Consider the following 17,263-nt stretch of genomic DNA (forward strand, 5'->3'; position numbering starts at 1 on the left):
ACAAATTAACAATCTTAAAATAAAACATATTAAAAACCCTTTATACATCAAAATATATTATTTACTCAAAAAGAGCATATTACAATATATATATATATATTGTAGTAATTTTTAAAATTTATAAAATTAAAAATAAAATGAATCTTGCTCGTTTTATAACTTTTTTCAAATATAAAAAATAACTTGGGTTCAAATTAGGAACTTGAATACTAATTGGATAGTAGAATTTTATTATATAAAATGACTCTTAATCTCAGGGCGCGTAGTTGCTAGGCAATCAGAATACAAACACTTTTACTATTAACTTAATTAAATTAATATCTATTTTATACATGAATCTATTTTTATGTATAGCAAAAACTAACCAAGTTCACAATAAAAGAAAAAGAATTTAGATCATTTTATAACTTTTTTCAAATATAAAAGATACTTTGGGTTCTAATTAAGAACTTTGAAATCAAATAGATAATATAATTTTATTATATAAGAAGACTCTATATCTCAGGGCGGGTTACTAGCAATCAGAAACAGGCATTTACAATAATTACTCTTAATTTAATTAATATCTATTTTACAATGTATCCAAATTTAGTTATAACAAAACGAACCAAGTTCACAATCTTCTTTCAATAATCCTTGGTATCTTCTTTGTTTCCAATCTTGCTGTCCTCGCGTCCAAAATGGCTTCCTACTCTTGCTGGACAGAAATTGATGAGGACCTCCTCATCCTGAAGACATCCTTTCTCCTGCCCGTCCACACAAAGAAAGTCCCTCTCCTCTATCTTTGATGTTTACTCGTCAATCCTCAAATAATCGATTGTGGTACAATCGCTCCGTATTACTTGCTATGGTTTGTGATGCGAACAGTCTATTGACAATTGTTATGTTTTTCTATTTCTTCTTTGATTTTTCTTTTTCTATAATTACTGTATAGAAACAACAAAGGTTGAAAAACTTCAATCCATCTTAACACAACCAACCCAACGAACACTTTGGAAGGACGTGCACCGCCATCTTTCTTGTTTTGAAACACGAAGTTATTATAGACAATAAAAATTGGTTAGCTTGCTTTTTGGATAAACAAAACAAATTAACAATCTTAAAATAAAACATATTAAAAACCCTTTATACATCAAAATATACTATTTACTAAAAAAGAGCATATTACAATATATATAAATATAAGTATATATTTACTTTAACTCATAACGATAAATAACTAAAGGTAAATTAAAATTTGCGGTTATAACACACTTTCCCCTTCTAAATATTTTAAATATGTTCTACTTTTTATTTTTTACCCACTTGTAACGTTTTCTCTAATCTGGAGATGTGGCTAAGCTATGTTCTCCTGTAATTATAACGATTAATTAGATGTTGTGAATGAAAAGGTACTCTTCTTTGTTCTAATTATTTATTTTATATCATTAGTAAACAATAACAACATTTCAGGGTTATCACCCCATCACCAGGTATCTACAACAAATTCTTAAATTCATACCATACATACAATACTTAATAAATATATCACAATTTCTTTTTTAAAATAATTAAAACTTAAAATTAAAATTAAATTACCTTATTAAACATCTATTTTATATAAATAATTATAAAAAAAAAGAAATTGTGATATATTGATTAAGTGTTGTATGCATAGTATGAATTTAAGAATTTGTTGTAGATACCTGATGATGGAGTGACAACCCCGAAATGTTGTTATTGTTTACTAATGATATAAAATAACTAATTAAAACAAAGAAAAGTACCTCCTCATTCAAAAGATCTGATTATATATGAAACTCTTCACGTAGAAGACCTAACTTTATAAAGATCCATCAATGGGGGGCCAATGTTACATTGAAAGTATGCCATGCACACTCCAAAATAACCAAAACTTTTTTAGAAATCATTAACTTTTTTTGAAGATGACAAAATAGTTTATATGCATGATAAATGACAATAAATGAGAGTGATATGGTTGACTACGGACAAGCAAACAAACTAATATGGTAAAGTAAAAAAAAAAAATTGATATTTTATTTATGTAAAAAATGTTTTAATTTAATTGTATTTATTATAATTGTATTAATGTTTTTAGTCGTAAAAATTATGTATTAATTTTTAAATTATGAGAGATAGTTGACCGTGGATGACTTATTTGAAGAGAAGAAGGATGGGGGTTGCAGTCAAAATATAACACAAATAAGTTGAAGTAACTTACATAATCGTGCCAACATTTTGGCCAGAATTTCTAGCCTTCATCAGGGCTAAGAACAGAACAAGATAACAACCAATGAATATAGAAAAGAAAAAAGAAAATATAAACAGAATGAAATAAAGTAAATAACTGTACAGAATGGAATTAATAAAATTAAAGTGATGAAAGAAGTGGAAAATAAAATGTATACATAGGTAAATGAAAAATGAGGTAAAATAACATAATTAAGGAAATAAAATAAAAATTTGAAGTTGTATACAATGCAAAGAAATATGAATGTATTAGTTTATGAATAATTTAAAAATTAAAATTATAGCAAGCAAAAATATAATTGGGAGAAAGAATATATGTAACAAATGAAATATGTAACCATAAAAGCAAAATATAAGTTAAGTTTAACAAAAGTAATAGACAGACAAAAAAAAAAAATTGAAAACATCACTAATAATATATGGTTAAAATAACTAATAATGTGGGTTAGGAAAATTATGAAAAGAATAGAAAAGGAGGGGAGGGGGTAAAATAAAGATAGGGGAAAACAAAGAGAATAAAACATAAACGAACCTGTTAGCTTGAAATCTTACTGCTAAGTGGATTTTGCGCCGTGAACGGCCAGACTCAAAATTAAATAATACTTTACATGGATGACAAAGTGTTTTTGTTTTAGATAAAACATTAGAAGTGGGTAAAAAATAAAAAGTAGAACATATTTAAAATATTTAGAAGAGAAAATGTTATAACTAGTGGAAAAAGTTGGACAAATTATGAAGTAATTGTTTTTATAAATATACATTTATATATTTAAATTTTTTTGTCTTTCTTGAGGATCAGTCAATAATACAACTTTATTTAGGCGACATTTCGCAACTTTATTGTTTGCATAGTCATCCCCTTCAATGAAAAATACAGTTTTTTAGAACAAATACTTTCTTCAACTAATTACTATAAAACTACAAGTACATAGTGTAATTTATTATTAATGACTATTACAATTAACACATTGCTTAATAAAAACATTACTTACAATTGTCTATTACAGTTTTTTCTACATTGTGACCCTACTAACTCCAGGTTTGTTCCAGAACTGAATAGGTTTTTGAAATGGAGGTAGGTTTGCTTTGGTTTTTTCATCGCATAACCATTTTTTTCCTAGCAGGTGGTCCGTCTGTTATTTCTATTTTGTATTTTGTCTGTTTCTAATTTTAGTGTTGTTAATTGTGTCTTATGTATTTATTAGGTTAGAGTAACATGAATTTGAATTTTGTGCATCCAATTGGTTATCGATAAAATGGTTACGTGTTGGAAAAACGTAAGCCTCCATTTCAAAACCTATTCAGTTCTGGCACAGACCTGGAGTTAGTTGGATCACAATGTAGAACACACTGTAATAGACAATTTTAATAATAATAATAATCTTTATTTATTCTGGGATTGATCCCTTTAGAATAATTTAAAGGCGTCAAAATTAGGCTTTAGAGCCTTAGAGTAAATTACAAGATGTTATAAAATAAAATAATACAATGAATTTAAAAATATATAAATAAACAACAATAATTAACAGAATATATAAAATAAATAAAATAAAACCACTCGTCATATCATAAAACATAAGATGACTTCTGATAGTAAATAAAAAGAAAAAAAAATGATAATGAAATCTAATACAATTAAACTAAAAAATAATAAATGAAAAGATATAATTTCTGCTAGTTATAGATTAATTTACAATTATAAACGAAAATCTAAGACATAAAATACAGAAAATATATAAAGCTTTTTTGAAACTTTCAATTGTTATTCTTCCGGAATTGGGTGGACAGAAGGTAGTCGAAGATACGGGATTTGAAGATTGGAAGGGTGTTAAACTACGAATAAAGGAGGGAATAGAATTCCATAGGGAGGAGGAACGCATGAGGAAACATCTACCAAAGGCTGCGGTTCGATGGGCAGTTACATATAAGTATGAAGGCTGTGAGTGGGTATTGCGGTAATCCACTGAGGACTTAAATTGAAGGATATTTAAGCTATGTTCTAATTGTAATAGTTATTTATCATAAATTATACTTAGTACTTGTAGTTTTATAGTAATTAGTTGAAGAAGTATTTGTTCTAGAAGACTGTTTTTTTTTTTCATTGTAAGGCATGACTTTGCAAACAATTAAGTTGTAAAACGTATATCTAAATATATATCTAAATAAAGTTGTATTATTGACTGATCCTCAAGACCCACAAAAAAATATATATCTACAACAGTCAAGAAAAAAGTTATTACAATTGATAAATTAACTTATTTGACATAATACATAATAGAAACAGACAAAATACAAAATAGAAATAACAGACGGACTACCTGCTAGGAAAAAAATGGTTTTCTGATGAGCAAACCTACCTCCATTTCAAAATCTATTCAGTTCTGGTACAAACCTGGAGTTTGTAGGATCACAATGTAGAACAAACTGTAATACATATATTGACGTGTATATGTACACGATTTAAAAAAAAAAATTTCTGGTGAACACTGTCCAATTTTTCGAGTTCTTGTTAAGAAAGAGGGAATACGCCACAATAATCCACCATTATTTTTTTAAGAAAAAAAAGTGTTCGCTTATTGTTGAAAGATTATTAAAACTTTATTAAAAAAATTATTGATATTTTTAGTTCGATGTTTTGACATTCAACATTTAAAATAAATAAATGCAATTTGAGGTAAAATTACAAATAAAATTCTATGTAATCCTTATTACATAATGCACCCTAGTGGTGTTCAATGACAGTATGGAGGTTTGAATAGCCTGGTCAAATGTCAAATTGGAGAGGATTGATGAGGGAAGGTTCTTCTAGGAAGTTTGGGTGTCTAAATGCTTCTCTCCTTTTAAACATTCCCTTTATTTAAGGGGCAAGTTAAGGCACAGTTGGAAAGTATAAGGTTTGAGAGGAGCATGAATGTCTAATATGGATTGCAGGTTTGAGGTCTGGGCCCTGTTTCATAATGAAAGCTAATAGTATTAGTTGATAGTACAAGTGTAGAAACTAATGTGGTAATAATACTAATACTTATTTTTTTCATGATAGGGATGACTATTAGTGATGTTACAGGAATTAAAAATTACTAAAGTACAAGTTACTATTGTACAAGTCTGAGTAATTGAATTAAGATAAATATACAAGACTAATAGTATTAGTTTGTACTTTATTATGAAACAGGGCCCAGGTCGATAGAGTTATAAAAATATATCACATCCCTCTGGATGGAGTCGAGGTCAGTTTGAAGAGATTCATTAGAAAATAAGTTCAATCTATGATATCATTTGATTTTAGGAATAAAGGATTTGACTGGTAGGTTGTACAATATTTTGATGAAATCATGCTATGATAGGGAACAGGGTGCTGAAAAGGGAAAGGATTTTTACCTAAAAGTCACCGATGAAAAGGTCCTACCAGGTGACAGAGAATTGAGTATGGTGTGTATAAGAATAAGAAACAAGGTAAAGATTGAGGGAAAATAATAGGTAAAGATTTATCACTGGATTTAGAAAGCATGTTGATGTTAAAATCACCAGTAATAAGGATATTAGAATAGATGGAAACCAGTTGGACAAGGGAGGATCCAAAGGGGATACGGTTGAAATTTCTGCAAACATGTATTCTACACAAGGAAAGTTTGAAGGAGGAGAATGAAATAGGATTAGAAAAAAAAATACTTACATGCAAATATAACCCGACACTACCTCCAGTGCAATCAGATCTATAATAGCGAAGGAAAAAGTAAGTGGGAATTGAAACTTGGGAGGAAGGAATAAAGAGTTTAAGTTAAATGTCAGATATTGCTATTATGTGGTAAAAAAATTCAAAGAAATACTGTTTGAATTCATTTAAGTGGGCAAATAAGGGATTGAGCATTCAGGTGACAGGAGCTGAGGATATTATTCATAACTATGGGATGGGAAATGGAAAAATAAGAAAAAAGATAAAGGTTGAGGGATAGGGTATAACATTTGTTTATACTGTATTAAAATTAGATAGAAAGCAACTCTGTAAAAAAATGAGATAAATATATTATTGGATTATTAATAATTTGACTTAAATTTTCTATTAAATTAAATTGTGAGGAAATAAAAAATAAGATACGTAAATAGATAAGAAATAATATCAAATGAAAAATTATTCTATATATGTTAATATAGTAAAAATATATTTAAAAAAAAATATCTTGCATACAAAAAAATGAAATGATATCAATATTGTGGAGACATGAGTATCGTACTCAACTGTAGATGCCCAAGTCACTGGGCTTGCTTATAATGACCACTGGGTAGCCATTGGACTGCCTGCATCTTATCCTACCTCTGCTAAACCAGATATATATTTTTGATTTTCATATATATTTCAGCTTTCTGCTTCTTCTTGGCTAACCAGTAAAGGTACTTGATGGCGGGCATAATCCCTTCGTTGACATATACATGGTCCAAATCGTAATTATTCCAGGTTAGGTGGCGGGTTGAGAAATATTTTTAGTCCCTTTAATAGTACATTATAAAGTTAAATTCATTAGACCAATTTCATATTCATCTTGTATATTTTACTTTTAAATTTCTATTGATAAAATTTTTTTTTTTCAGGGAACATTGAGTTTACTATTTGAAAACAAATTGTTTTTATCAAAAAATAATAATTTTCCTACATATTTTAATCGATACTTAAAAAAAAAGTTATCAGATATTGAAAATTTTAAAGATAGTGATGTACCTGTCTTACGATTTTGGTCTCAGATTGTTACTTCTCATGTTTTTATCACTAAATGTTTTGGTGTGACTGATAAAAAGCTTCATAAAAATATTTTGGAGACATCAAAAAAGGTATTTACTAAACTATATAATATTTACCATACTGTAAGTAATATATTTTATTTCTATAAATTCATTACTGTTATCTTAATTACCATTTTTGTATTTATTTACTTTAAGATGTTCTCATGCACTAGTATATCACTTGACCAGTTTCATTCTATATTAATTTTATGTAATAAATTATTAATAATATCTTTAATTATTTTATTTTTAAGAGTAATTTTTGTAATTATATTAGTATAAGTTTTATTTGTCATTTCCAAACAAATCTGGTAAGTGCCTGCATCACACAACTTTCACTTACTAGCTACTTTGAGTTGAAATTTATCCATTCTAGTTTCTAAAAGGCAACTTCATTATTATTTACAATGACAATTTTTCCCCTTACTGTATCACCCTCTATAGTTAAAGTAAAAAACAACTATTACTATGTCATCACGTTTCTATGGTTGTTATGACAATGTTCAAAAAGTTATGATTAATGTTGTAACATTCATAGAATCATGAAAACATTTTTCTCCTTAGGTTGTTATTTCTCAAAATTCTTTCATACTTTATATTTTTTCTATTATTTCTTACTATAACTAAGAAAAATGGTTAGTTATTTTAAATAAACAAAATTAAAGGTATTTTAGAGCAAGCTTTTTTTAAAAATTTGGCTTTTAAGTCCTGTTTTTAAGGTTATTAAAAGCTACTTAATTGTAGATCGGTGATGAAGATGCTGACCACCTCAGCGGAAGTGGTAACTGTCCAGCTTTCCAATGGTTGAGCCATATGCAATATCTAGATTCTCAAAAGCATTTGGCCTGCTTTGAGTAGAGAAGGGATGGCGTACAATAGGCCTTCTGTGGCTGCAATGCACTTCTGCTGGGAAAAAAAAAGATGTTGACCACCCCAGTGGGAGTAGTAAGTGTCCAGCTTCCCATTTAGCATTGAAAACAATTATGTGAATCCAAATACATCGTAGATGAGGATACTCTAGTTGAATTTGAACCATTGTAAAGCTGCTCAGGATCTCCTTTACCAAACTGTATGGGAACAGCACATGAACGTCGCTATTCTCTGTGAACAATACAAAAATCTGGATGGCAGCTCATGGGTATCCGATGTCAGTGGTAAAGCTGCTGTTTGGGCCTGTGATTCCCAAGCTATTCAGGAAGTGAATACTGCATCACACTCCGGCTTTGAATGGGTGAAGATCAACGACGTGTACATCTTTAGCTGTTACGCCTATCCCAGCATTACAATCAAAGACATAGCAAATTTTTTGGATCGCATTGTCTTAGAGGCTAGTTGCCATAAGCCAGCTATCATAGCTGGTGATTTTAACGCATGGGTAACAGAATGGGGAGGGAGGATAACAAATTGATGTGGTGAAGTTCTTCTGGAAGCTTTTGCACAAATAATTGATCTGATCCTTATGAATACTAGAACTAATCCGACGTTCCCTAGAGCAGGAAGATCATCTATCATTGATTTGAAATTTGTCAGTGGTCGCCTATAATGGATCGCTAATTGGAAGGTTTATGGATTTTATACACACAGTGATCACCAGGCTATATTGATTACACTGGATACACCTACAAGAAAGAAGAGTTGTAATTGTGAATGTAAATGTGAATTGAAAGAGTCAGCCGAAGAAAAGGCGCTTATACTCACATCTTTTATATCTGGGGTTTGTGATGCAGCTATGACCCATTCAAAGCCTGGTAAACATCATTCCTCAGTGTACTGGTGGACAGATACTATTGCCGATCTTCGCTGGTGTTGCAACCAAGCAAGAAGACGTTACCAGTGAGCGAGATGTCTACCGGAGTTATCTGTACTTCAAGAAGAGTTCAAGAGAGCTAGAAGGAACCTCCAACAAACCATCAAAGAAAGCCAATGACCATATTGGAGAGAACTTTGTGATGAGGTGGATGCAGATCCGTGGGATAGGCCTTACAAAATACCACTTAAGAAACTTAGTAAAGGCTTGATGTAACTCCCCATGAGATTGAATGTTGTGGGCAATATTGTCAGCACACTATTCCCGGAACAGGTGAATACTATTGGATGTATAGACAACATATATATATATATATATACAACGGATTTTCAATGAATCACGCATGAAGAGATAGAGGACATCACCTCACACCAGGATTGGACAGAATTCCAAATGTAGCTCTGAAGGTGGCTCTCAGGAAAAGGCCAGATCTTTTCATCGATCTCTTCAACTCTTGCTTATGTGAAGGTTCAATTCTGAAACCTTGGAAGAGACAGTGCCTCTTACTTATTCCAAAGGGTACGGGAAGACTGGAAGGCCCGTCAACCTATTGCCCAATTTGTTTATTGGATTCTATGGGTAAAATATTTTAGAAAGTCCTTTCCCTCAGGCAACAAGAGTTCACAGAGTGTGTTAATGGCCTCTTGAGGGCTCAATATAGATTTTATAAAGAGCAATCCATGTTAGATGCTGTAGGATTGGTAGTTGAGATAGCCCGTACAGCTATTGCAGGAGAAAGGTGGAGGAGAGGTGCTAAGTGTTATGCAGCAGTCATCACTCTAGATGTTAAGAATGCTTTTAACACCCAAAGATGGAGCTGTATATCAGATGACCTATGGACTGGGGTCGTTCCAGTCTGTCTTTTGAGAGTTTTTAGATACTACTTCAAAGATATAGTTCTGTTTTATCTTTCAGGCATTGGCCAAAGGAGATACGAGGTGACTGTCTTCTGTGGAACATCATGTACGACGCAATTTTCAAATTGACTATGCCGGAGGGAGACACAGTTGTGGAATTCGCAGATGACGTTGCAGTGGTAGTGGTAGCAAAGTACTTGGAATAAGTTATCCTCATCGCTAACCAAGCTATTGCTATGGTCCAAGGTTGGCTGTCTTCGGTAGGCCTACAACTTACAGATCACAAGACTGAGGTTCTCCTAGTCACTAGCAGGAAGCAAACTGAGTCCATCACTGTCATAGTGGGTAGGCATGAAATTCGTTCCCAGTCTTGCTTAAAATACCTAGGAGTCATGATCGATGCATGTCTCTGCTTTGATATTCATACGGAATATATCAGCACCAGATCTGCTTAAGTAGCATCCTTAATGTCACACCTTATGCCAAACATTGGAGGTTGGTGGGAGAGTCACAGAAGGCTTCTTGCTTCTGTTGTCTCCTCAATTATGTTATATGCAGCTCCAATTTGGAAAGAAGTGATGGTTATAAAATCATACAGGAGACAGATGGTTTCCATTTATCTTAGAGTTTCCTAAAGGGCAGTAAGTGCTTTTTGACTGTTTCCTATGAGGCAGTGTGCGTTATAGCCAGAATGCTGTCTGTGGAACTTCTTGTTGATGAAAGAAGTAGGCACTATGGACGACGCTCTCACGTTTCCAGAGAAGACGAATGGGAAATAATAATCAATCAGTGGCAACAGTGTTGGGAGGCTGCAGATTCCGGGAGGTGGACTCGTAAGCTAATAACCAATGTTGGTTTGTGGTATGGTCAATGTATGGTGAGGTAGATTTTTATGTAACCCAATGGTTGACCGGACACAGGTGCTTTAGAGCCTACCAGTACTGATTCAAACTGGATAACACCGCAGAATGTCCTGCATGCCAAACTATTGAGGAGACAGTGGAGCACGTGTTTTTTGCTTGTATTCGCTTTGCTGAGGAAAGAAGCGAATTGGAGAGATTGTGTGAGGAGAACATTATACCAGAAAATGTAATGAGCCTTATGCTACTCTCAGACCAGCATTGGGATGCAGTAAAGAGATTCACCATAGTCGGTCGTAAGAAATTGAGAGCGGAAGAAAGGGCAAGAGGCAATGAAAACCATACGAAGAAAATTATGAGGTGGCACTCAGTCATTTCCCTCCTTGAAGTAATGCCTAATGGCAGTTCCATGGAGAGGAAGGAACATGTGGAGGATGGTGGTTTTAGTGGGTAAAAATCCCACACATGGACAGTTACTGGCCTATCCATATCTTTTGAAGATTTCCACCAACCCTCATAAAAAAAACAAAAAAAAAACACCTCAGTGCTAGAAGTCTCCTCAGACTTATAATACCAAAGGTTGCCTAAACAGTGGCTTTTATTGATGGCATTTTGGTAGTGGTTGAAGCAAAGTACAAGAAAGAGGAAGTAACATTCAGGGCTTCCCAGAGTATTACACTTATCTGCAATGGGCTGCCATCCAAGGGACTACAGCTGGCAAACGGTAAGATGGAGGATTATCAATAGCAGAAAAAGGAGGATTTACTGTGTGAGTAGGAAAGCAAGAAATTTGGTCCTTGGACATACCTTGGATTATTAGAATCGATGACACACTGCAGTCGCATATCCAGTGGGTATACGATAAAGTGGCTTGTCACTACGGCTCTGTTCTGGCTGATGCTCAACTTAGGAGGGCCCAGGCTCAGCCGTAGGTTATTGATATTGTGTGTGGTTACATTTATTTTGTTGTACACGGCTGTAATAAGGAAAGATGCGTTGAATACCATGGTGTACAAAAGACCGCTGGTGTATTTCTATCATTGGAGCACCTTAAGGGTGATCTGTGAGTTTCGAGCAGTTTCATTGCATATGTGGTGGCCAATAAGGCAGCACACTACCACTTCCCCTGCAGGATATAATACCTATGTGATTTTAGTAGGCAAAAATCCCACACATGGATAGGTATGGGCCTATCACACTATTGTACTTCCTTTTTCACCTGATTTTCTACAAGGGATATATTGTAATAAATGTATGAGTGGAATTATTAGACAAACATTTATTTAGATAAAAACAAAAATAAGATAATAAAAATAAATACAATATTAAAATACAATAGTTAATTTCATTGAGGGTGATATTGCAAGTTGTTGTCGGGAACAATTGATGGTTTATCTGTAGATACAAACTAAAGTCAATGAATTCTCCTTTACCAACCTTGACAATTATCCACAATAGATTTCCTTTAGCACTTTTTTTTATATCAGGGATGAAAATTAACGCTTCATTTATCCCTGGCAACACTATTTCCCTTTTCACCAATATAAAACTATCAGAGCCTCCCACGTATGTCTCTCCTATGGGATAAAGTCCTCATCCAGGAGAGACATAGATGATGGTTCCTGGACCACATTTTTATACTGGAGCAATTGTTTCTTTACTGTTTCTTTTTCTTTAAGATCCATATGATTACTGATGGAAGTTCTTCATTCTCACTCACTGAAGGTTTCATTTCAGTTTCCAGGTTTTCAAAATCTTGATTTTGAAGCTTTTCCTTATCATTTTCAGAAGGGAAAGTATCCAGAGAGTTCAATTCATCTTTTATGATCATTGTCTTATTATTTTCTTCATTTCAATTTTTGTCTAATTTCTACATTTATCTCTTGAAGTTTTATATTTCTTTCCCATATTTCATCTGTGTCCTTTTGTCCTTTTTCAATAGTTCCTCAATTCTATCAAACCTATCGTTCATTGTTCTTATTAAAAGAGATAAGATTTCATTATGTTGTGGCTCTTGATATTGTTCATTAATGAAGTTATTAGCTACCATTTTGTTTAATCTTAAGGTTTTTTCCAAAAGGCATTCCAGAGCCAGGTAATGCCAGAGTGTAACCAAGTTCCGGACTGATACACTGTACATGATCGAGTGTTGCCTAGTTCAAGATTGGGTAGGTACTTGGAACGCTTCCCCCCTATTCTGTTGTTGCTAAGTTACAAAACGAGAGGTTACTTGTTTCATAAGTTTATCCTTTAACTTTGACTGGTACTGTTTCTTATTAATTCCTGTTTTACTTTGTAGGCAAATCTATTAAAGACAAAAGGAGATTGACGAAAGGGAGATCTTTAAATCCATTTATGAACCTCAAGAAGAAAATGGTTCTTTTTGACTCACAAAAAACTAAGAGCCAAACACACTTCATAGTGATCTTTGTGTTTCCCAATTTATAAGAGAGCAAAAATTAGGTAACTCATCCGATATATCTACAATTGATACTTTTTTATATGACCAATTACGGTTTATTTTTCTGCTTTGACCCTTTTTAGGCTCATATCTTGTTTTATTTATCTTTTTCGGTTAGTTTTTTCTTGTTGTGTCTCGGCAATTACTGAATGTTACACACTTATATATTGCCTAGGTTATCCTGTCCCTGGTGAGATGGCAAGTTAAGATATTTATTGTGTTGGAGTTGTATTTCTTATTAATTATTAGCGGTTTTAATCAGTGGGTGGATTCCACATGATGGAATTTCTCTTCCTCTGGTAATTTTTTTAAGTTTTCTGTTTCGAGCGAGTACAGAGGGTATTCGTTAGCTGCAATACCTAGCTTATTTCTCACCTGGTGAGGGCAATGGGATAATAGCCATTGTGACTGACACCTCGGCTGTTTTCAGAAATATTCCTCTGCCTGCAAAATTTCTGCCTAAAGAATCTTCTACTCAATTCCTTCTAAACTGCCTAATCCATTTTGAAAATTTCAAGATGAAGCTAGATTATGCTTCTGAGAATGCTGCACCACTCCATTAAGTTTTTTTTCTAACCTTTTAACTAGCACCAGAATATTTAACCTGTAAATTGTAATTCTGTTATGTCTAATTGATTGTTAGTGCTCATCATCATCATCATAATCACTCCTCATGAACCGCATCAAACAGTGTGAGGAGGAAGTTTATAAATCCCTCTCCAGCTCTGCCGGTCTTCTGCAAGGCGCCTTCTGCCATTCCATTGAAGTCCTCTTCTCTGAAAGTCGCTCTTTATCTCATCTTCCCATTTCCTTCAAGGCCGTCCTCTTCCTCTCTTGTCCTCTACTTTGGCTCGGTAGCCCTTGCTAGCTATCCTCCTTGTTTCCATTCTTAGAAGATGTCCCAGCCATCTCAGTCAATTCTCTTCTATCACATCGTTGGCCAGCTTAATATTGATGGTGGTGTTCCGTACTCTATCTCTTCTTGTTTTCCCCTCAATCTTTCGGAGGAATCTCATTCCTGACACTTTTATTCGTGATTGATGCTTCTTTGTCAGTGTCCACGATTCTGAGGAATATGTCAAAATGGGAAGAAATGTCGATCTGAAAAAGGCCATTTTTGTTTTCTTTTCCACTTCTCGCCTGTTTAGAAAACCTCTCTTAACTGCTTCAAACATCCTGCTTGCAGCAGCGATTCTCTCAGTCACCTCTGAATCTATATATATCCATTTTCATTAAGGTATTTGTAGTTTTCTACTTGTTCGAGGATTTTTTCTTCGACTCTGATGACACGCATATTTCTCCTAGGCTTCTTCCCAACCCTCATTACTTGTTTTTCCTACCAGTGCACCATTCACAATCTCCAGAACACTACAGTAATCACTTAAACTCGACATAAAGTCAGCTACAGTACTCAACCTAGAACCACCTCCCCTAGGAGAATTTTCTCATTAGAAAGGGTATGTTCGGTTACCCTAAGGGGCAGCTCCCCGACCATACTAGGATTGGACAGACCGATCGATACCCTGCCCATCCAAATCTTATTTATCACAAGTAATGGAAGAGATACAACAGGACAGTTTTTATGGAATTCGACATGGCGAGGAAAAGAAATTTTATGACTGGCAACCTGGAGCGTGCGAGGTTTGAGGGGGAAGGAGTACGAGCTACTGGAAGAGAAAAGGAAGGCAAAGGTTGATTTGCTAGCAATAACTGAGATCAAAATAAAAATAAAAGGCAAAGACAGGATTGGAGATGATATTATACTCTACTTGGGGACCACTGAAGAAAGAATAGCCAGCAGAGGGGTAGGTTTTCTGTTCAAGGAAGCCTTAACGAATACAGTGATCAAAGAATGGAAATTCGTAAATAATTGGTTAATGGTGATTGACATAAAAGATGGAGATTGTGGTCTACGGACCGAACAATACCGCCATAGCCACAGAGAAAGAAGAGTTCTTCGAGAGTATTCAGAGATAAATTGATGATGCTCATGGTGAACCAATTGTCGTCAGAGACTTAAACGGCAGAGTTGGAAGAGATGCCTACTTGTGGCCGGATATTTTAGGTTTCCATGGATAAGACATCAAGAACGATAATGGTGAAAGAATACTCGAATTGTGTGCCAGCAATGGAATGATCGTCACTAATAGCAAATTCCCTCTTAAAAATGCCCACAAATTTACAACAGAGGAACCAAATAGAAGTCTGTAATAGACTATTTTCTTGTTAAGAAACACTCTCTCAAAGATGTGATAGATGTGAGAGTGAAAAGAGGATTTGAAATAGGAAGCGATCACTACTTATTAAAAATGGATTTGACATGGAAGCCAAGAGGAAAACCTGGGCAGATTTTGGGCGAAAGATGGAATCAGATTTATACCAAAATCAAAAGCTTTTTAACCGAGTCCTAAAGGGATTAAGAAAAGAAAGAGCGCCAACCCTGAAATTCATAAAAGATTGTTAGTGCTACAATAGTTTAATTATTCATAAAGATGTGTTATTTGTTGACCATTGATACTATATCAGGAGAAGATGATTTGGGGTGAGGTCCGTGAAGAACACAAATAAGTAAAAACTTATTTTATAATCTTAAACCTTTCAGCCAGAATTTCAAGTCTTCTTCTGGAGCGGATCAGCTAAGAACAAAAAACAAGATAAGTTTAGAAGGAATTGAGTAGAATATAATGAATAAAGGGAGTTACAGAATGATTAGTAAATATCCAGTAATATAGATACATAAATAGTGTCAAAGTGTTGTAAGAAGATTAAGGCTATGTGAGAATAAATAATATTAAAATTAAGGAAGAAAAGAACAAGAAAATAATATACTGTCGCGTGTTACCTGGGCCAAGAAACAAAATACAAAGAACAGAAACAACAACAATTTTTTTGCAAAGGAACGAAAATATTCACTAACCTAGAGTTACTTTTCTGGTTTTTTTTTTTACACACTGTCCAAAAACATTTGTTTTAACTCATCGATAATTTCAATTATAATCGATTGACCAGATAACTTTGTTACACTACCACCTTCTTAAAAACTGTTCATGCTAAACAGAACCATCTTTACATCCTACTTATTGGAATATGTTTCCTAAGATGCCAAGAGAAATCTTGTTTTGATTTGTCTTTAGTCGCTAGTACTTCTATGATTCTATTACTTTCGGATTTTCCAAGTTTTTTTTCTTTTTTATCATTATTATGATGCTCTCCAAGTCCTTGAACTGATTGAGTTACTTTCATTAACTCCATTACTTTTTTTTTTCATCCTCTCGTCTCTTATCTTTATCCCTTCTACTATATTCTTTACATCTGTTAATATACTTCCTCTCTTATTTGTCTTTTTCTTCTATTAACCCTTTTTCCTTTTTATCTTCATCATATCTATCATTTTTTTCTCTTTCTCTCCAGCTGTAATCTTTCCTGCGAGGAGAGTTATCGTCTTTCCTTCTTTCTTTCCATCTGTAATCGTCAGCATCTCTAACCATCCTTCTATCATCATCTCTTCGTTTCTCCATTCCATCTTTGTCTCTATTTTTTATACCTTTCTTAACTAGTTCGAAATTTTGGGCACTCACTACATTTGATACTCAGTGCAAAGGTCTCGGTAATCTCAAACTCTGCTGTAGGTCCAGATCTCACACCCGTCAGTAAAAATATCGGCAACTATGTTTTCCCATATGTCCTCTGGAATCATAACATTAGTCAACTCCTCCAGCCGAGAAACTTCCACGCTGAGCTGCTGCATTGGTTTCCCAGGATTCTGCCTTCTTGTCCTGAACCGTTTTCCATGTACCTCCTCAGATGAGGGCAACTCAATCTATTTTCGAATTTTTCACGAAAATAGTTGAAGTCTTGACATGTCTCTCAGAAGTTGACATACACGCTCCAAATAATATCCAGAGTCTTCTCTCAAAATAAAACAATTAGGTAAGTCGTTCCTTCCTGGCCGTCACAGCTACCAGTTTTTTTTTTTTTTTTTTTTGTTCCCCCTTCCTGGCATTGCTGCCATACGGGGTTCGGCAACAGTGGGCTAGGGTTGCGCATGCCACTGTTGCCAATAAACATCTTTTTTTTTTTTTTAAACATTTATTTTCAAGAATACACAATAAATGGTGGACCATTTAATGTTTTTTTGGGACAATTTTAAGAAACCGTGGTGCAGCCCAGCACTCGGTTGAGTGCCTTAAGATGGGGCTACACCTTATCCACCAGCATCCGTCCGGTACGTCCAGCACGCCTGGTCCGCATC

The 17,263-nt window shown here is 33.9% G+C and overlaps 1 protein-coding gene across 1 annotated transcript in view; it reads left to right on the forward strand.

Moving 5' to 3' along the window:
* The window catches only part of LOC106684016 (WASH complex subunit 4), a gene marked incomplete at both ends in the record, with an annotated part of 104,971 nt that overhangs the window by 15,956 nt on the left and 71,752 nt on the right, over positions 1-17,263 (forward strand). The window contains 1 exon segment of the mRNA XM_067050471.1: positions 6,838-7,074. Coding sequence (XP_066906572.1) covers positions 6,838-7,074 — 237 coding nt within the window.

This window comes from Halyomorpha halys, unplaced genomic scaffold (assembly GCF_000696795.3).
Source record: "Halyomorpha halys isolate HHAL.00 unplaced genomic scaffold, Hhal_1.1 Scaffold536.1, whole genome shotgun sequence".
Classification (NCBI taxonomy): Eukaryota; Metazoa; Arthropoda; class Insecta; order Hemiptera; family Pentatomidae; genus Halyomorpha; species Halyomorpha halys.